At 41.7% G+C, this 22,192-nt stretch overlaps 1 protein-coding gene across 1 annotated transcript in view; it reads right to left on the reverse strand.

Moving 5' to 3' along the window:
* LOC139445137 (metabotropic glutamate receptor 8-like) overlaps positions 1-22,192 on the reverse strand; it is a 113,709-nt gene that overhangs the window by 12,304 nt on the left and 79,213 nt on the right. Inside the window, exon 2 of the mRNA XM_071226238.1 lies at positions 8,957-9,173. Coding sequence (XP_071082339.1) covers positions 8,957-9,173 — 217 coding nt within the window. The remainder of the gene's footprint in view (positions 1-8,956; positions 9,174-22,192) is intronic.

The raw sequence follows: 22,192 nt of genomic DNA on the forward strand, positions 1-22,192 counted from the left end.
TGTAGTAGTAGCCAGCTAAAGTATGAAGAAGTGGCCAGCTGAAGTATGTAGTAGCCATATGTAGTAGCCAGCTGAAGTATGTAGTAGCCAGCTGAAGTATGTAGAAGTGGTCAGCTGAAGTATGTACTAGTACCCTGCTGAAGTATGTAGTAGTGGCCAGCTGAAGTATGTAACAGCCAGCTGAAGTATGTAGTAGTAGCCAGCTGAAGTATGCAGTAGCCAGCTGAAGTATGTAGTAGCCAGCTGAAGTATGTAATAGCCAGCTGAAGTATGTAGTACAAGCCAGTTGAAGTATGTAGTAGCCAGCTGAAGTATGTAGTGGCCAGCTGAAGTATGTAGTAGCCAGCTGAGGTATGCAGTAGCCAGCTGAAGTATGTAGTAGTGGCCAGCTGAATTACATGTATGTATGTAGTTGTAGCCAGTTGAAGTATGTAGTAGTAGCCAGCTTAAGTATAAAGTAGTAGCCAGCTGAATTATGTAGTAGCCAGCTGAAGTATGTAGTAGCCAGCTGAAGTATGTAGTAGTAGCCAGCTGAAGTTTGTAGTGGCCAGCTGAAGTGTGTAGTAGTAGGCAGCTGAAGTATGTAGCAGTAGCCAGCTGAAGTATGTAGTAGCCAGTTGAAGTATGTAGTAGCAAGCTGAAGTATGTAGCAGTAGCCAGCTGAAGTATGTAGTAGCCAGCTGAAGTATGTAGTGGCCTGATGAAGTATGAAGTAGCCAAATGGGACTCAACCCCACAAGTACCGGAATTTGGGTGATCCAAACTGTAACATTGTCTACATTTGGCTACTTTCCAAAAGGCAGTGGGTAGTCTTAGCTTTCAGCCATGGGAGCCGCGCCAATTTACACTCCTCAGAGTGGGTACACCGCGTGCTTGATCTGGACGGCCAGATGTCGGACCGAGTGGTTAGATGCTGACTTTGTGTGCTGGCGATTAGGTGCCTCACTTTGAGAGTATGGGTTCGAATCCCGGATGGGCTAACCCCCAAAAGTACTATAATTTGTGCTTTACTATGAAATTGTAATCCCAAATATAGCATTTGCCACATTTGGCCACTTTCTGTATGGCATTGTGTATACATGTACCACACAGGTTTACAGACACATGAATATGAAGTGAATCGAAATATGGTTTAACGTTACGTCACGTTCAAGAGTAGATCGATCACCCCTTACGCTCAAACGGATGGGTGTCTGGATTTTTGTAACACACTGACAGGTTAACGTCTTTTCACAACACTTTCTTTCGGGACATCTCTTCAGGTACGACCTCACGTTTTTTTTAAAAAAAAACAATTTATCTGTTGTTCATTCAAAAACTGTTTAACGTATTAGCTTTATGACACAGATAGGGGTCGGTCGGGTAGCCTAGTGGTTAATGCGTTTGCTCGTCACGCCGAAGACCCGCGTTCGATTCCCCTCATGGGTACAATATGTGAAGCCCATTTTTGGCCTCTCCCGTCATGATATTACTGGAATATTGCTAAAAGCGGCGTAATACCACACTCACTCACTCACTCACTATGGCACAGATAGGCTATATGAAACCTATCTTCTATGCATTCATTTCCTGCTAGAGACTGGTGGCCTGGGGTCGGAGTTTGTTTCATGGCGAGTCAAATTGACCCGATCCAGACACGTCAGATTTCTAGTGACTCTAGGTAATGCTGTTATGTAAACTGTTCCGGAGATATAACCCAATAGAAAAGCAACGTGCTTTTTATTTTACTGCCAAGTATTGTCATTAAATTGAGCGAAGAACTAGTTATTCTTTTTGTTTTGTCTTATACTTAACAAGTATGATGACACTATTTTCTTGAAAAACCTTTTGATGTTTTAACTATACTTATGTTTTTTTAACATCACTGCAAATCGGCGAAACTCGCCGTCAATTGTACAGACAATTTATTTCTTATCTTCAAATAAAACAAAGTCTTGTGCGCTCTCCAACGTGTAACGTTCGCGGATGCTTTACATTTTGAAGCGCACATAAAATATCCGCGGACCGCGCAGCCTCTTAATTGAATCTATCCAACTGTGCATCATGAAAGCTATATTGTGGAGTCGTCACCCGTAACCTCTCTCTGAGCTGGCGTTCGATTTTAAAACCCTGGACGACCAAACTGAACCCGTGTTGATCAAGATATGATCCAAGTTAACCTTGGTTGACCAATATCAGCACATGTTAACTGATTTACGTCATGCTTCGGATGACCAAAGTTGCGAATACCCACTAAACCCCCAGGGAACGGTAGTCAGGTGAGCAGCCTCTAAGTGACGTCATCGTTAAAGTTAATTAGTTTCATTTATTGATTAAACCATAAATACAAACATTTAATGAATACAATTAACCAGGTATTGATACTATATAATAAAATTATGTATTCTGATATGCGTCATGGAAATTTAAATTTGGATTTTGTATTTATATACTTTGGAATCAATAATGCAACTTTGATGATGATTTTACATCTCTGTTGAATGTTCTACTCGTTATTTTGAATTTTCTTGTCGTTTTACATGCTTTAAATAGAGAAAGTACAATGGCAGTTTTGTCAAGCAATGAAATTCTTGTTAGCATGTGTAGATCGATGCGCATGATCCCAATCACTGGATTGTCTGGTCCAGATTCGATTATTTACAGAGCGCCGTTATGTTGCTGGAATGTTGCTGAGTGCGGCGTTAAATAACAAACAAACAAATGCTTGACACATCACAACTGATGTCATATAGCTGGAACATTGCTGAGTGCGGCGTTAAACAATAAACAAACAAAAATCTCACAGGCGTGTAGCCATTTTGTGTTATATCGAAGGATGCATTTTATGTGTGTTATTTCGGGAACTGTCCTAACACTGGTTTACTCCAGTTTAATCTCGTCAACCAGAAAATGTTGCCAGGAACGTAACCTCGGTTGACACAAATTTTAACAATCGAACGCACGTTGGGATAAGATCCTTCATCCATATAAAGTTGTCCAGGTGACGTTCGGTAACACGTTTAGCGCGTGCTTTAATAAACATGTTCTGTTTTCATTCTCTCTTTCATCTGTTACAGAAAACTAACGTCTGCGAAATAATATTTTAATGTCTTGACGAAGAAACAGTATTCAATTTGCTTTTGCTTCACAGATTTTCCAACCATGAAGATCCATTTAGATTTTTTGTTCATGCGTGTCGTAAGAGGCGACTAACGAGATCGGGTGGTCAGGCTCGCTGACTTGATTAAGTATATCACCGTATTCAATATACGTTAATCGATGCTCATGATGTCCATCACTGTATTGTCTGGTCCAGACTTGATTATTTACTGACAACCGTCATATAGTTGGAATATTGCTGAGGTCGGCGTTGAAAAAGGTGTTCTCTGTCAGTCTTATACGTCTCGTCGCTGAACCGCCATTATCACTTCCACTTGTGAAAGAAACAAAAATATTATAACTGGTGGTTTAAATAAGGCACCATGCTATATATTTTAGCAGGCTATTTCTGACATAATACATTACCTCAGTCAGGTAGATATTTGTATTCGTTAATTTCACAAATGTTCATTGTCTAAAGCTACCTTCATATTACACAATTTCTTTACGAGTCGTTTCTGTTTTAATGTCATCTTCAACTTACCACCATTTAACACGCCGCTGGTTGTTTTAATAAAACATATTTCTTGTTCATGAAGTGATGGATGTGGATTCGAAAGCAATCACCCGCGATCATGAATATGGTGTAATATCATGATGAGGATGACGATTAGGCGGACACAGAGAGGTTTCAAGGGGATTAGTAACGGGTGATGAAACATGGATCTACCACTATGATCCCGAGTTAAAACGTCAATTCATGGAATGGCACCATTCTACCTCTCTTGCAACAAAGAAATACAAGTCCTCAAGATCTGTGAATAAATTTATGGCCACTGTATATATGGGATGCAAAGGATGTGATCCTTGTTGATAACTTAGAAAGTCAAAAGACGATTACCGGTGCCTACTATTCTGATTCTATCAAAGAAAAGCGGCGAGGAATGCTGACTGCTGCAGTTCTACTCTTTCATGACAATGCCTCTCGACTTGCAAAGGGTGTTGTGCGACAATGTGGGTTCGAATAGCTTCCCCACCCTTCATACTCGCCAGACCTGGCACCAAATGATTTCCACCTGTTTCCTAAACTGAAACAACACCTTCGTGGAAAGCGCTATGACGACAACGATGACTTCAAAGTTGCCGTGAATAGGTTTTTCAGGGTGGCTTCAGAAAACTTTTTCCTGAATGGAATTGAAAAGCTTCACCATCGATATGAGAAGTGTATTGAAAAGCAGGGAGATTATGTTGAAAAATAAAATTAAAAACACTTTCACAATTGTTAGTTTTGGTTGTTAGGCTTTGAACTTTTTGACCAGCCCTCGTAGTATGTTGTTGGCAGTAAAATAATTTGAGAGAGGATTTTGATATTTTTTACCCTTCCCATTTAAAAATGCTGGATCCGCCCTTGTTAACAAACATACCCATGTTACCAGTTGCACGGGTTATTGGTAAACGTGCACGGCCATTACAAAGAACACCGACTCACTTCTCAGTTTGTGTAAAAGGAGTGACACGGTGGCAACATTGACTCAGATAAGCACACTACCGTGTTCGGTCGTTTATCAGGCTGCAACACGTCCCCAATCCATCCACTGTAAACGTCTGGTGTGATTACAGAAATGTACTCGCCATCAAAGAGTACTTATCTCCCTTTGCTTACAAGCCCGGAACCAATCGCCAATACCGAAGTGAGCTTTTCTGAGTTATGGCGCATTAACGTCCGATTTATCGTGTGTGTAAGTAGGTGTTTATGATGGTATTAGAACCGGGGATCTATGAAGCTCATAGAGTTCCACTGCGATAGCATAATCAAACAAAAGCGAGGTTTCAGTCAGATTGAACGGCTACACGTTTCATATGCTGTATAAGCCACAAATCATCGGCCCGGCGCCATACTTTTATTGACGAACATTGGTGCCGATTCTTTAAGGACTTTCCAAAGTGAGTTCGAATCCCCGCTCTCAATCATTCATGTCACGTTTCTCTCAAACTGTTAAGTGTCGTCCTGAACGATTACAAGTTAAACATAATGAACGTTGCTGTCTATTCGCGTGAAGTATGGTCGGCTCCGTTGACCTCAGCTAGCCTTGTGTTGAAGGTCAAAGACCCAAATAACACAGTCTCGCGATGAGTGACATATTATTGTTATTTGCAGCTATTTCAGCTGCACCCTCGGGACTGAGTCTGTTAATGGTTACGTGTAAGTGTTCCCATCTAACAGGTGAAATACGCCATGCGACCACAATACTCTCTGAAGTTTCTTGAAGCAGGCAGCTAATAGGAAGTTGAAGCAACATCTATGTTAAAGTCATCGAAATACCATTTTCGTTTTTGTCTGCTAACTCACATTTAACTGTGTATGTACAACACGAAATGAGTGCACTAATTTCGAGGGGTGGCCGAAACGCTCTGAGCTTAACAACGAGGGAGGAGAAAGAGGTGACTAACGGCATCGGGTGGTCTGACCCGCTGACTTGATGCATGTCATCGTATTCGAGTACCCTGGATCGCTGGCCGTGATGTCAAACACTGGATTGTCTGGTCCAGACTCGATTATTTGAAGACCGCCGTTACACAGCTGGAATATTGCTGAATGTGGCGTTAAACAACAAACAATGGATGTATAGTATTAAGTACAAGTATTAAGTACAATACTTTCCAAGCTTACAGGCTGCAGCAGAACCAAATACACAAAAGGCATCATATTTCAGCAGACATGAAAGTGACTAGGTTTTCTGTGTTGGCTGCCAGAATCCCATGAGCGTAGGTATGAATCCCAAATTAGCCCTGATCGTGATTCTCGGGACTTCAGCACTAGGGTGGCTGACGGCTAAAAGATGCATCAGTGCGGGTTTGCTTGCACATCAACCTGACGAGCCGTGGCATAAATGTAATACTTTTTAAAGTGGCGTTTAATCCAGGTCACTCAATCAGTGTTTTCGTTAAGTCATAATGCACCCTGACCATACCAAAATAATACCGTTTCACAAACACAGTTAATAATTTACCTTTTACAAGAATACGCATCCCAAGGTGTGTCGTATTTAATATTTAGGTGTGCAATCTCATCCCATGTTAGAAGTTGTAATCAAAACTGTAAATCATGAATGGTGATTACCGCTGATTCGTAGATTTACGGTTCGAAGGTTGAAAAATGTGCACCCAAATAGCAGGGTAACACCCCAATTAATCGTCCGCTTAAACACATTTCCGGAATAACGAGTCATGAACATGAAACATGAAATTACTCGATTCTGATGGGTGAATCAGAGGATATTAAATTTCAATAACCCCCTCTGATTGAAACAGCTGTTTGGACGACCGCATCGCCACGGAAGCTAATATTCATGGAATAGTACTTATGTCAGTCATTGTCGTTGGAAATATTTTGAAAAATATATCTACAATTACAGGTTACGAAATTTCGGTTACCACAATATTCAAAGGATCGATCTGTGGCAATACAGTTCGTGCAGAAAACACGATAGGAATCTACAAAGAGAATGTATTTTAAGTTTTGGGGAAAACACGGAGCTTGGAATTTGGCACTTTTCTACATACTACTGTGACGACATATCTATTTGCGTCACAATGAGCGACATGATAATAATGGTGACGTGGTTGATGCATGTGCCAAAGCTTGACAAAGCTTGCTTAGTTTTCTATACCTCATGCACCTCATGTTTGCTTGCCGTGCTTATAAACTTTCAAAGCCTGTCATATCTTCGAGTTAAAGTTTAACGGTGTAAACAAGCTGCTTGAGCATATACAACGTCTATGTTGTTTGAAGGCTGTTGTCTGTGATTCCATAATTTAGATCAACAATCCACTCAAAACACTGGACTCAACCCATGCCGCTTCTCTAAATGTATTTGTACACGAAACAGCTCGCGTCTTACTTAGTCATGGTAGAATAGAGATAAAAGAACTGTGTGATTTCTTAGAGCTTGGGTATCAGAAGATTTAACCTCGCAAAATCTAGCATTTGAAACCTCACGCTGCGCGTTCGTTCCACATGCAATTTGTCGCGAATAAATGTATAGGTAACCCTGCTCTACATTAAAAATACAGAATGTTTATCTCTTAATGTATTCATGTCAGTATAATATTGTCTGGAGGGAAAGCTTTCCGGAATGGCGAGGTTACGGTGTTCGTGTTAAGAGGAACTGTGTAATCTGAGTTCAGGAAACCATTCCCCGCATCCCCAACACTGACTTTGTCCACCACTCACTCACTCACCCTACCATCCACTCACACAACCACCCACTCACTCACTGACCCACCAACCCAACCACACACTCATTCACTCACCTACCCACCCACTCACACAAGCACCCACTCACTCCCTCACCCACACAACCACCCACTCACTCACTCACCCTACCACCCAACCACTCACTCACGCTACCACCCACCCACCCACTCACTCACTCACCCACCCACTCACGCAACCACCCACTCACTCACACAACCACCCACTCACTCACCCTACCACTCACTCACTCACTCACTCACCCACCCACTCACACAACCACCCAATCACACAACCACTCACACAACCACTCACGCACTCACTCACTCACTCTGTATTATGCCAGGTGGGTGATACGCGCTGTTGATATAGGGCTTTCTCCATCATCTCTGTTGACGAGAAATCATAATGAAATAACTTGCATTAACAAGTTTATGTTTTTAGTTTAAATCACCATTAATTGCAGATGACGTTATGTTGTGTTGTCTGCCAACAGTTTGACCCAGGCATTACTGAACTTTTGAAATATGCATGACCGTTTTTTCCCCCTTCATTAATGCTGCATTGGAGGCCTTCTGCCTCAACGCCCAGGAGGAAACATCAACGCAACCTCCGGGTTTCAACTCGCCCCCTTCATCCAAGGTCCTAATCAGGTAACAAAGAACAGACCCCGATGCATTGCATCTTTCGTCTTCATTTTCACTTGTAGTGACCTTGAAGCGTAGGTTTAAAAAACGTGAATGGATTATTCAATTTTTGCTTGAGGAGTGTTTTTTGGTTCCACGAATGTAACTTTGTAACATTCAAGCAAAAACATGATATTCTATTCCTTGATGCTGTAGGAACACTTGTGCGCTTTGTGTACAGGTATGTTGGTATTATAAACCACTGGGGCGGCGGAGTTGCCCAGTGAATGCAGGCCCCCCCAGTCACACAGATAACCCGGGTTTGAATCCCTTACCGAGGTATGGCTGGAATTGTGCTCAAAGCCGCGTTGGAAACACTCACGCAAACACTCACTTATAAGAATAGCGTAAAGTTGAATGTCTTGTACGGCACGGTTCGAAGCGAACATTAAAAAAACCCAACCCCACAACAACGTTCCGTTATAAAAGAAATTACAGTACAGATTAAAATAAAAAATGCAGCAAACAGGTTTTGGGTGATCCTGGCATCATCAGCTCAGGGCCCTTGCCCGCTCTACACGAAGCCCAAACAGCGAATGGGACTTCTTAAAGAAAGCGCTGCCTAGTCAAACCCACCCAGAACTTTTCGGAGAATGTGAAGACTCACCAACACTGCATCCTTCTACATTACCCATATTGTCAGAAGGACTGTATTCCTGGTAGCAAACCCAGGTACTCTCCAAATGTCAGTCAACAGATTGAGAGGTACCAAACCTAAGGCACCCAGAACAATGTGGAGTCGGACAACTTGGCACTTAGGATGCAAGCGTGACATTTCGAATGCAAGGTCCGCATAATTGCCAATGTTTTTTTCCTGAATCTTCTTCTTCTTATTATTATTATTATTATTATTATTATTATTATTATTATCATTATTATTATTATTAACTGTTGGAATTATTGATATTTCCTTATAATGCGTATGATCAGTTGATACCTGATTTTTTGGCTTTGTCCTCGAACGCTCCGATTCCCTTTTCCCCGTAGGTGCCGTCGTCAGCCAAGGTGTTGACGTAGTTCCAGCCGAATGCCTTCGCTATGTCCACCATTGCTTGGGCCTGATATGTGTCAGGGGCGACGACTCTGGAGAAGTACTCGAATCTTGTCTTATCGCTGAGGTCCACACTGCTGGACGCGTAGCTGATCTGTGGGATCTGAAACACAAGGACATATGTATAATATTGACATCAATTATTAAAGTATTCTCATTCTTAGGGACAGAACACTTATATATTCAGTAAACGACGTATTTTTTATTTTATGCATTTACCTCCAGACCTAAATACAATGACTGTAAATAAGGTTTCTTCGGCGTGGAAGAGAAAGTATCTGATATTTCAACAATTTTAGTGTCAGAGTTTCCGTCGCAGTATCTACAGATCCATAATGCGGAATTGAACAAGGACCATCAGCGTGCCGAGCTTCGCACACACCATTTAGCGAACCATCTACTGTGTAATGTTGAATTCAGGGAGGCTTGGAGTATCAAACATATTCATAAAAAAAATAACAAACAACCCATCTCATGTAATTTATTTGTCTTGTGGAGCCTCGTTTCTTTCCATAATGGGATGCACTATATTCGTACGTAGCTCTAATACCCACGCATGCTTCATGCGAATATCATATCCATTGATAATTAATTTACACAGACGCCTTAAAAAGCATTTTATAAAAAAATATATAGAAAATTTAAATTGCCTCCCGACATTTATGTGAAGTTTGAAAAGTCAAGAAACCCACATTTGCTGTCGGTCTCAGCTGGCCGCGGACAAAGAGCCAAGGAGAGGCCACAGCTTGTACGAGTTGTCGTGTGTTAATTAGTTTTCGTATCGCCAAACTGTGTCCAGTACAAACATGTGCTATGTTGTATCTGTGTCATCTGAGTTTAAGAACTAGAACAGAATCCACGTGAAGATTCCGGATTAAGATACATTCTCTCGCACGAGGTTCGTTGGTTTGTTTGTTGTTTAACGCCGCACTCAGCAATATTCCAGTCATATGACGGCGGTCTGTAAATAATCGAGTCTGGACCAGATAATCCAGTGATTGATGTCATGAGCATCGATCCTCGAAATTGGGATACGATGACATGCATCAACCAAGTCAGCGAGCCTGACCACCCGATCCCGTTAGTCGCCTTTAACGACAAGCATAGTTGTCTTTTACGGCAAGCATGGGTTGCTGAAGACCTATTCTACCCCGCATCTTCACGAATGTCTCGCACGAGGCCGCACATGGATCGGGTAATGAGTCCAGTCTCACTGATACCCGACAGCGTGGGACATTGTTCGTGATATAACACATTGTTTTCCTTGGCCCTGACACGAATATGTAATGTCATGTCATGGAGGAGGATTATTGTTGAGTACTGCATAAAACAACAAACAAAATCAAACAAACAATCACGTCGTTCACAGAATATCGTTTGATTTTTTTATCTACAGGAGACAGAAATCAATTTCTACTCATATCATACTCTTTATATGAATTTATTGCCTTATAATAAGATTTATTTGCCTTGTGCGATTTGGTGCTGGTGCAATGTCTAAGTTACTTTGATGTCCACCCGCCGCCACTAGGCAAAGGGTAAATGGGCACTTTACACCATACTCCTGAAACTAGCATATGCGACAGGTGACCATAGTGTGAAAGATCTACGTGGTGGTGATGGCCATGTGTTTTCCCGATAGTGTACTCTGTCTCGCTCACTGGTCTGGGGCTGATGATGTGGATCTCGTAACACGATTACACTCTGCTTAATTACGTTTCCAGCACGCTGAGGACAAGAACGGCTGTTCCAGTGGGCCCATGTTGAGAGTATGATTCAATTACTCTCCAATTGAAGACAAAATAGTCAGTGTAAATTCAGAAGTTAAATATTCCCCTTACTTTGTTCCAAAATATCAAACAAAATGGCAGGATGTACTCATTTCCAGCAATGTATGTATGTATGTATGTATGTATGTATGTATGTATGTATGTATGTATGTATGTATGTAAGTAACATGTTGCATTGCTTGGCTTAATACTTGCGTTTGAAAATAAATGCAATGCGGGATATGTATGTATGTATGTATGTATGTATGTATGTATGTATGTATGTATGTATGTTTGTATGTATGTATGTATGTATGTATGTATGTATGTATATATGTATGTATGTATGTAAGTACCATGTTGCATTGCTTGGCTTAATACTTGCGTTTGAAAATAAATGCAATGCGGGATATGTATGTATGTATGTACGTATGTATGTATGTATGTATGTATGTATGCATGTATGTATGTATGTATGTATGTATGTTTGTATGTATGTATGTATGTATGTATGTATGTATGTATGTATGTATGTATGTATGTATGTATGTATGTAAGTAACATGTTGCATTGCTTGGCTTAATACTTGCGTTTGAAAATAAATGCAATGCGGGATATGTATGTATGTATGTATGTATGTATGTATGTATGTATGTATGTAAGTAACATGTTGCATTGCTTGGTTTAATACTTGCGTTTGAAAAAAGATGAATATGCTTTAGTAATATCTGTGAAATGGATAGAGTAGAAAGTGGGTGTGCAAATAAGTTGAGGGTGTGAATACGAGCGAAAGTTTTGCTCAAATGTAGTATCGCGGCGCGTGAGAGGAACTCCCGAAGTGATGCATGTCTCAGATGTTCACCATTTTGGTGAAACCCACAAGTACGGGTATGGTGCTGACACACCATGGAACATGATCAGGGTGCACAGCGAACTATACAACGAATTGCGGCGCCTCAGACGACTGAGCCATCCGTCTCCCCTGACTGTATGAGTGGGACTGTTTGTTTTTTGTTTAACGTCATACACAGCAATATTCCAGCTATATGACGGCGGTCTGTAAATAATCGAGTCTAGACCAGACAATCCAGTGGTTGATATGATGAGCATCCATCCACGCAATTGGGATCGATGACATGTATCAACCAAGTCAGCGAGCCTGACCACCCGATCCCGTTAGTCGCCTCTAACGACAAGCATACTCGCATTTTACGGCAAGTATGGGTTGTGAAGACCTATTCTACCCCGGATCTTCACGGGTCGGGGACTGTTAGTGATTGAGTAACGTTGCTTATGGGAGTCAACGTTATGCTTGTTAATTGTGCCTCTGTAGCTTCATTAAAGTGGACCGGTACTGCTTGTTTGACGTCGCACTCCACATTCCAGCTTTATCACGGCGGCCTGTAAGTAATCGAGTCTGGACCAGACAAACCGTTTACTGCTATTTAGCGCAGGATTGGAGTAGGATGACAGTCCAACAACCAGGTCACCGAGTCTGATCAGCGCTTTCTTTTACGAGTTGCTGGGGCCCAAGCTTAACCAGAAGAAAACAAATAGGAAAAGAAACTACTAAAATGGAAACGTGCGATAACAGTTCTCTACGCCGAGCGTGTACGATGTCACAGCGATGCAGCAAACCCTTGATTGATTCAGTCACCGGTGACGAGGTTTCACCACATCTACATCATGTTCATGAAACATTCACGGCCTGTTGTTCCCCTTGATCACAGCCTGACTGGGTCCCGACTACTTCGATCATGTTGTCGACCCTGACCTCGACCTGACCTTGACCTGACCTGACCTTTAATAGTTTGCTATTGTGTCTTATTATGTTAATGTAATATTTGCATGTAAAGCACACAAGAACAACAAGAACAGCTTACAACCCAATCTGGCAAAAACATTTTTTTAACACGACTCGTTCAGAAAGGGAACAGCTTTACGACTAAAGCCGTTCAGTTGAAGAACAGAGTTGCATCCCAAACACATTCACAGCAAGAACTCAACACAGCGTTACAACTCAACACATTCACGAAACAGAACAGCGTTACAACCCAAGTCATTCACTTGAAGAACAGCGTTACAACCCAGCACATCCACAGTAAGAACAGCGTTAGAACCCAGCACATCCACAGTAAGAACAGCGTTACAACCCTTCTTATCTAAAGAAAAAACCAATCATCCTCGAAACCATTTTCTTTTTTTTACAGTGGGCCATTTTATTTTAAATTGTGCATATGTCCACACCACACAGGGGCATGCCAAAAGCTCTATTAATACTCCGGTCACTGGATCAGCTCCCTGGGGAGTACACACCCTAAGCTACCTGTTAGGTGCTTGAAGGCTAACAACCACATTGCCATCTTATCCCATCCTATACTAGCCACATAAAGAAACTGTGCACGGAGAAAATATAGATATATGGGCACACCGTCCATATATGAAATATAGGTTTGAACACAGCAATTATTGGAGACATTCAAACGCTCATGCACGTGCCATGCGATATGACGTCACAGCAAGTGCAACTCAAAATTCGCTGTCATTTTGGAAAGCATGATCTGTGGTCATTCAAAAATTCAAAACTTCTCAGGCGCAGACAAAAGCATATCACAAGCAAATCATGCCAAGATTGACAGCTGCACAGCGTCATGAAGCCATTGGAATGATCCGAGCGGGAATGAGGCAACAACAGGTGGCAACACATTTCCAATGCCATCGTAACACGATATCGGCATTGGTGAGGCGTTATCAGAACACAAATGACGTTGCCGACCACCCACGTTCAGGACGTCCCCGAGTAACGACGCCAAGACAGGACAGATGGATTCGAGTTACACATCTCCGACACAGGTTCCAAACGGCAGTAACGACGTCCCAGACAATTCCTGGACTGCGCCGTATCCATCCCAACACTGTCAGGAATCGTTTACGTCAGTACGGGATTCGACCACGACGCCCTGCCATACGTCCCATCCTGACACACCGTCATCGCGTCAACCGTCTAAGATGGTGTCGAAATCATGTTCGCCAACCTCGAATATGGTGGAGAAATGTTGTCTTTACAGATGAATCCAGGTTCAACATTTCCCACAGTGACGGGCGCCAACGTGTCTACCGGCGTTTGGGAGAACGTTATGCACGCAACTGTATTGTGGAGAGGAATCGTTTTGGAGGTGGCTCTGTGATGATTTGGGGTGGGATAACAGCACGGCACCGAACCCCTTTGGTGGTTGTTCAGGGCAATCTCACCGGTTTTGGCTACAGAGATCAGATTCTGAGGCCTGTGGTCATTCCTTTCCTACAAGGTCATGGCCCGGGATTGACATTTCAACAGGACAACGCTCGTCCTCACACGGCTAGGGTCGCAATGGATTTCCTTCACCATAACAATGTCATGTTACTGCCATGGCCTGCAAATTCTCCAGATCTCTCCCCAATGGAGCATGTGTGGGATGAAATGGAGCGTCGTCTGCGTCGTCTTCAACATCCTCCACATAACGTCTGTGACTTGGCACAGGATTTGAGGAGGATATGGCAGGCCATTCCCCAGGCCTTCCATGCCCATTTGGTGGACCCCATGCGTCGCCGATGCACTGCTGTGATTCACGTACAGGGTGGTCATACCCGTTATTGACTTTGTGACTGTCGTATGACCCCCTACTCCATTTTGATCTGACGTCATCGTAACAGATGTTGTTCAGGTCCCGTTGACATTTTCTTATGGTCCGATCATTCAGCTGCTACAGCGTCTGCATCATTTTGTTCTTGCTGTGTTGTATTTCAATCCAAAATATATTTTCTCCGTGCACAGTTTCTTAATGTGGTTAGTATATTTTAGGAAGTCCTAATCATATGTCTGTAGATGGACATATGACCGTGCACCAGATGGCGTATTGAGAGCCACCCACATACATACTAATACCCACTGCTAACCACAAGACCAATAAGTTACATCACGACCACGTGTATCGTACTCATGCTTCTCCCCTGAATAGCATTTCAGCTTGCTAGTCATTCTGCTTCATTTGCGACTTCATTGAAGAGAAAGAATTAACTTATTAACGTTGGATCGAAGGGAAATTAAATTAGCATATGACGTCCCCTTGTCTCTGATTTGGGAGAAGAAAAAGTCATTACAAAAAAGATCAGTGTGGGCGGTGTCACGATATACGAAGTTCTGTCTTGTCAAGCAGAAACAGTACGCTCCATTGGTCTTACTGAGCAACAGGTGGCGTGTACTTCAAGCACATGTTACACGGATTCCTTACAGTTACCATGTCGAAATTGGTATTCCTGGTACATAGTATTTTAGTCCGTATTTTATCCATTCTTGTCTTTTTATCACATACTATTTTAGGGAATATGTGTTTTGTTTGGTTTTTGTTTAACGCCGCACTCAACAATATGCTGACGGCGGTCTGTAAATAATCGAGTCTGGACCAGACAATCCAGTGATACGATGAGATGTTTCAACCAAGTCAGCGAACCTGACCACCAGATCCCGTTAGCCGCCTCTTACGACAAACATGGGTTGCTGAAGACCTATTCTAACCCAGATCTTCACAGGTCTCTTAGGGAATAAGTTCACATAAAGAAATTCTATGACGTCGTGAAAAACGAATAGCATCAGCATCAACGCATGTGCTACAATTTAATGATGTGACGTCATTTTGTTTTTTTCGGAAACACCTATAAGAAATGTTTAAACACCATTGAGATAAATCTTTGTATCATTAGTGAAACGTACTGGCACTAATTTCCCCGATGTCCGTGAGAAAAGAGTATATAAAGCCGAACCACGTTAATCCGGACTACACCTAAGTAATTGCAGAATTCCTGCCATGCCGCGCTATGGAACTAGTGCAGTTATAGCGCGCATGATTCAGAAAACACCGATAAGCCGCAGGCTAAAAGAAAGTATACACCTATGTTTGATGGTGGCTAAACAACAAAGAAATGGTTATTTGATTGTGATGTAAGGTCGATGTGACCCCAAGTTTCCTTTGTTTCGGCGATTGGTGTATGCCTGCTGCAGGGTAATATGTTGGTCAAATCCAGCTTTCAAGTGTACACTTCCTTTTGTCATTGTGATGTACTAGTGTTTGATACGGGTATCATAGGTGTGTCTTAAACCTTAATTTTCTATAGTTTCGGCTATTGATTAAGCCTGGTAATGTTTTGGTGAAATTCAATTTTCAAGTGTATGCATGTACTTCCTTTTGTCAGGTAGTCTAGTTTTACCGAAACTGGTACATATGAATCACATGCACCCGACTTAAATGATAGTTTAGGCTGTGCATGGGAAGTGTCATTACATCTGTGGTCGTCTCCCTATGGAGAACGGATTCAAAGCAGCCTTACAGTCTGACCTCGTTTAACCTTCGTTTGCAGGGCTTAATAAGTCCCTTTTGGAAAAGATATTAATAATGGCTTCTCCCGAGTCCCTTTCATGACCCAGGGAATGATGACGTTTTATCTGTAATACTTTAGCACAGATGTTTGCATCATCGAGAAACGGAAACCAGGTCTGTCCATGGGGCAACGAGGGGTAACGGAAATAGCCTAATCAATGAAAAAAATCCAGACGTGCACAACAAATGTTTTAGAAACTACGAATTCAAAAGTATAATCGGATTTCTCTCATATTATCGGATCGTTCTCTGCCTCCCCTTTCCCAAATCGCCGATATTTCCCCACGCTAACTGCGTCCAATATGGCTGGTGTTTGTTACAAGGTATCTGTCGATCGACGAATGATCCACGTTTGCTTTCTCAAAACCAAGCAAGACCCGATGAGGATCTTCCTGTGCCAGCAAGATACGCGCACTTGAGTTCCAACCCTCTGATGAAAGATACTTGAGGTTTGTTGTCAGTGTTAACTCCTTCAATGGAATGAATTAAATCAATGACAGAACATCCAAGTGACAACGATAGCCACAGACAATTGTCAGATAATGAATCTAAAGCGGTTATCTAGCTCTCCCCTTTGTCCGCGTTTCGAGGGGGATTTTCTGATACCAGCAGACTTGCACCACACAGCAGTCAACACTATCGGAAGGAACGTCGACATTGGGGAACGCTCAAAGGATGGCGGAGTCTTTGTACATCTAGGTTTTCCGGCTATCAGAACGTGTGATTGGCATTCGCGGTACACTTGACTTAACATTCATCTGTAGGCCCTAGTCAACGAGGAATCCTGATTAGATGGGTCGCATCTTACCTTTTCATGAACAGAACGGTAACAACTCTATTTGACAATCTCGACCGGGAACTTGTATGATTAATGTCTACACGAAAGTACCTTATATGAGGATCTCGGCCTATGTCTTACAAATTTGCCCTCAAATTCAGGCTCACAAAATTTAATATCAGTATATAATAAGACTTTGTTCAATTATTATGGGTAGTTGAATTAGTGGACGTGAATACAAATGGCTACAATAGTGTGTCGAATGCAACAGAAGAAATCACATACAACAATGGTTGTGTACCTCAACAAAAGCAACATACAAGATCACTCACTGTCTTTAACAGGATAAGGCCGGTAGCGTAGCTTACAGGCTAAAGCGTTCGCTCGTCATACCGGGTTCAATTCCCCACATGGGTTCAAAGTGTGAAGCCCATTTCTGGTGATATTGCTGGAATATTGCTAAAAGCGGCATAAAACCATATTCATTCTCTCATTTAACCGAACAGCAGAAACATGACAGCAAATGCCAGCAGATACAATATGGCATCACTGAAATGGTTTGTACCAAAGCAGAAACCATTGAACACAACATATGTGTCGTCGAATGGACTCCACCTCTTATAACAGAGAAGTCTTGTTGTTATGAAAAACATCTTGTGGATTTTATTATAATGTACCATACCTGAAACAATATAGAAGATCAGACAAAAGACAATGATTGTGTAAAATACGCCAGAAGAAAACCTCAACAAGGGGTATTTTCCGTAAATGGGAAGAACCAATAAACCGCAACGACAGTGTCCAGTATTCAACAGAAACAATATGTCACCATGAGCTAAAACCTTATACAATAATGACAACGTACTATAACAAAAAAAATACATGACACTGGGATCGTGGCCTTGGGCAGACAGATCTAAACGTGACATCTTTAAACTTAAGGAACAATCTAATGAATGCTGACATTTGTGTCGACGTCTGCCTTCAAATCATCGAACACGTGACCCCTAGAAACCTACAATTTCTCCTCAGTTAAGAATACATGTCGTCTCATTTTGACATATTATGTTAACATAAGTCCACAACATCTTCCACCTTTTACATCACTTTCATTTGCTTCAAACAAAACGGAGGCGGACAGTCAAGACTGTCTGATCAATAATCAAGATCTATACTACAATAAAACGGGTCTTATCTCGCGAACTGCACCAAATCAATTGAGCACCTTGATTAAAAAAATGAAAACGTGCAAAATGTCTGTCGACGCCAGCTGGCTATACATCCTGCAGTCGATCAAAATCTGCACGTTGAAATCCATGTTGTTTACGAACCTGACGTCTAGTTCGTTACCCGATTGTGATTGGACACCGGAATTCCAGGCTAGTTCGGCAAGGGTGGAAACTAGTCAATTTACGCCCTTGCCTCGGGAGGATGGTCCACACTCGCGGGAACATGTTTGCTGGCACGATAACTAAATTTTAAGGAAGAGCTCAAACCATAACGGTCTTTACAGCACATACATGCGGAAGTTGTGCTGTCAGAGTGAGTGAGTGAGTTGGGTTTAACGCCGCTTTTAACAGTATTCCAGTCATATCGCGGCGTGTCAGCTTAATGTGGGAGGAAAGCCCGAAGTGATGCAGGTCTCAGACGTTTACCACTTCGGTGAAACCCACGAGCACGGGTATGGTGCTGACAAACCTAGAAACATAATTGGGCCCAACCGGGATTCGAACCCGCAATCATAGGTTTCTGGCGTGCCCAAGAGACGCAACTCTGCACAGCGAATCGCGGCGCCTTAGACGACTGGGCCACCCGTGCCCCCTGTGGTGTCAGAATAACACATAGAACAGTGACAGTTTTCTGTGTTTGATTATGACAGAGAATCTAATTATGATGACGTTAACGTTTCTGAGATTGATGTGCTTCACAAAACATATCAGACCCGTTGACACACTGAAGGACTTACGCTCGTATGTACCCATACCCAATGTATAAGTATGCATACAAATGTTTAAACAGCATTGATAACACATATGCACTGTAGATGGTTGACAATATCACCACCAATGGTCGCACACGTGTCGGTTATGAAATATATTTCCTTGTTTTATCGATGCTGTGTCAATATTCATGATATATAGGTACAACAATTATATTCTGGCTGGAAAACTGTGCAGAACGTTTGCACAGAACATGAACGAAATGAGACTCAAGGACTTAGTAAAGCGTTCAAACAGTTTCATGAGACATGTGGAGAACAAATGTGATGTCCGATGTGATTACCTATTTTGACTTGTACCGTATGCTTTGCCAGGTGAACAATAGACTTGTGTACGTGACGGTACCACTGGTAGGATGCGTTCACGTTTTCGCGAACATCTGGTATCATCAGTATTTTGTTATAGTGATTCATAAGCATATGCTTATGATGTAGTCAGAATCGAACAATGACCTCGGCTTTTAGAAGAGATTTCTTGTGATTATGGAAAGAGCGTGATGCTTTTATTATCATTGCCAAATCAACCAAGCATCAAGAACAAGGGAGCAGTAGTGTCACCCCACTCAATGCTTTTCTCATCATGATGGGAAAGGTTTTAATTATTAATAATATTCTTAGGCAGTTACATAAATTTGATTCTTTACCTATTGCTCCAAAGCTATCTTTGTCAGTGTTAGAACTTGACAATAAGAACAAAACATGCCAAACTGGGTGAAGTTAAATTATGTCAAGACTCCTGCTCCTCACTATCATAACATAACAGCCACTGTATCGTTTTCAACCAGGTACCAGAGAGTGTCCAACAGCGTTTCGGGCGCTGACTTACAAGTTGCTTACTGTGCTTTTGCAGGAGTATTATTTAACACTCGGATGTTACTAATATTGTCGATGGGTCGGGCGACCTATGTTGATGTAGCTAGGCTCTTTATGTGTCTGGTATCCGAACCTGGTGGACAAGGAGCCGATAACAACCCATCAACGTCAACCTAAGGCTCAAGTCTCTAAGGCAAAACTTATTTGTTTAAATCATAATTTCTAGATAATGTGAATAATAAGAACAAGTTGTCCCCATAAGAGACTGTCCACATATCTAGAGTTGCCTATTAGGGGGATAGAACATTACACCTCCATGGACTTTTCTTTCAGTACAGCCTTGGAGCAAGGCTACGTCAACCCTGGCAGCCAGACCAACGGAACACGAGTAGCAGCCTAGCGCCAAATAGCAAGTACAACGGACGTGGACCTATTGACTACCAGTAAGTTACAAAGGCATACGTCGAGGCGAAAATAATCCTGACATTTTTTTGCACGGTCTCTGAATATAAGAATATTCCCAGACTGTACCGGAACAATACCTGGACGATATTATGAATCCCAAGATTGTATGTAACAGCCCAGCAACTAAATAGTAGCGCAGTTTTAGCATCAGCTAAATGAACTAAATATGTCCTTTGTTAGAGAATGTCTCGCCTACAAAATGATTCTCTCAAATGAGATAATAATATCAGAAAGACGCGAGTAGAGCGTGAACGTTCTGCAAAAACATAAGAGTTTATTATAAAACACATGCGGGCTTGATTTGCAGACAGTGTTCCCACAGTGAATGACCTGTATGACCCGTCTGCCCCGTACATTGCACATGTGTGTCTATGTTGAAATATGGCGATGGTCGTACGCGTTGCGGTAATTAGATGGGCGCCAGATGAAAGTGAGCACATTAAAGATATTTAAGTCCGATAGCTATTACACCGTTTTGATAAGATAATTGTAAAACCATTACACTCTGACCCCACAAGGGCTCACAGGATCGGGTCACTGACAATTTTGTGATAACTCCGTGCCCCCACGTGGTTGCCTACTCGAATATGGCACTGGAGATTGCACATGGCTGCAAGACTCGTGACTCGTAGCACGGTAGGACAAAAGGACTACCTCATATGTCTAACAAATCATCAACCAAACATTTAAGCGTAACATTTAACAAAATCTTGTTACTGTTTGATTTCGAAATCTGGCAACATATAGTTTAAAAAGAATATTTATCAAACTATTTACGTCTACAAAACCTTTTTTGTTCGTATCATTCTGCCACATTTCACGTATATTACTGGGTACAGTAATCAATGAGCGTTACCATATAACTGGTGTTAGGATGACCCAATCCATAAGTAAAATAAATCATGTAAATAACAAATCATGCAAATAAAACCATGTCTCTGTGCTGAATGGCATTATCCTGCATCTCAAACCATTCGCACTACAATCGATAAATTCCGCTAGTGGTTTCAGATTCGGATTTAAATCAGATATTCTAAAGGTATCGTCAAGTTTAATACCTCGTTCTATTTCCACAATTTTCCAAACCTTTAAGTGGGGTATTTATGCACCGGATCAGCGCGTGCACACTGAACGTGATCACTAATGACGATATTAAAAGGTTAAGTTATTAGCTGGAAACAATATCGAAAATCATATGCTTGGTAAGCAACTATTCTTTCGTTAAAGGGGCTACAATGAACAACGCTGCGCCAGGCTAATTTAGGTGAGACAGTAATGATTACCTGATCAATATTACAATAGGGAATTTTAGAAATTGTGTATTATTTTGGTTTAATTACATCGATCTATAACCCCTTAGATATAATCATTAACCTCAAGCTGTGAAGATTATTATGTTGAACCCGGATGACATCTGATGCACAGAGTGTAATTACGATTTCAAACATGTTGCTACGGATTGGGTAAATGTTCATTGTGAAGGGAGCTAATTTGTACGTTGCAGGGTTAGGCCTTAGTGCTCCGGTATTGAATTTTGTTGCAGGTGGTATTATAAAGGAATTTATTTTCGACTAAAATGTCTGAGAGGTTGTTTTGCTGCAAAAGTATTTTCTGTAATTGTTTTAACCTTGTTAGATGATTGTTTTCTATCAATAGTTATACGAAACACAACACATGTTTAGTCTCCTACCAATAGTGTACAAAACACATGTTTAATCTACTACCAATAGTGTAAAAGACGTGTTTATTTAGTTTTGTATTTCAAGAAACGCCAGTTAACGTCATAACGCATGCAACACAATATTTAAAGGATGACATGAACGCTGATGGAAGAATCTCCATGAATGCATTTAGAAGTAGGACATGTAATTTATGTCAAGTTAG

This window comes from Haliotis cracherodii, unplaced genomic scaffold, assembly GCF_022045235.1.
Source record: "Haliotis cracherodii isolate W230 unplaced genomic scaffold, xgHalCrac1.p SCAF_6, whole genome shotgun sequence".
Lineage (NCBI taxonomy): Eukaryota > Metazoa > Mollusca > Gastropoda > Lepetellida > Haliotidae > Haliotis > Haliotis cracherodii.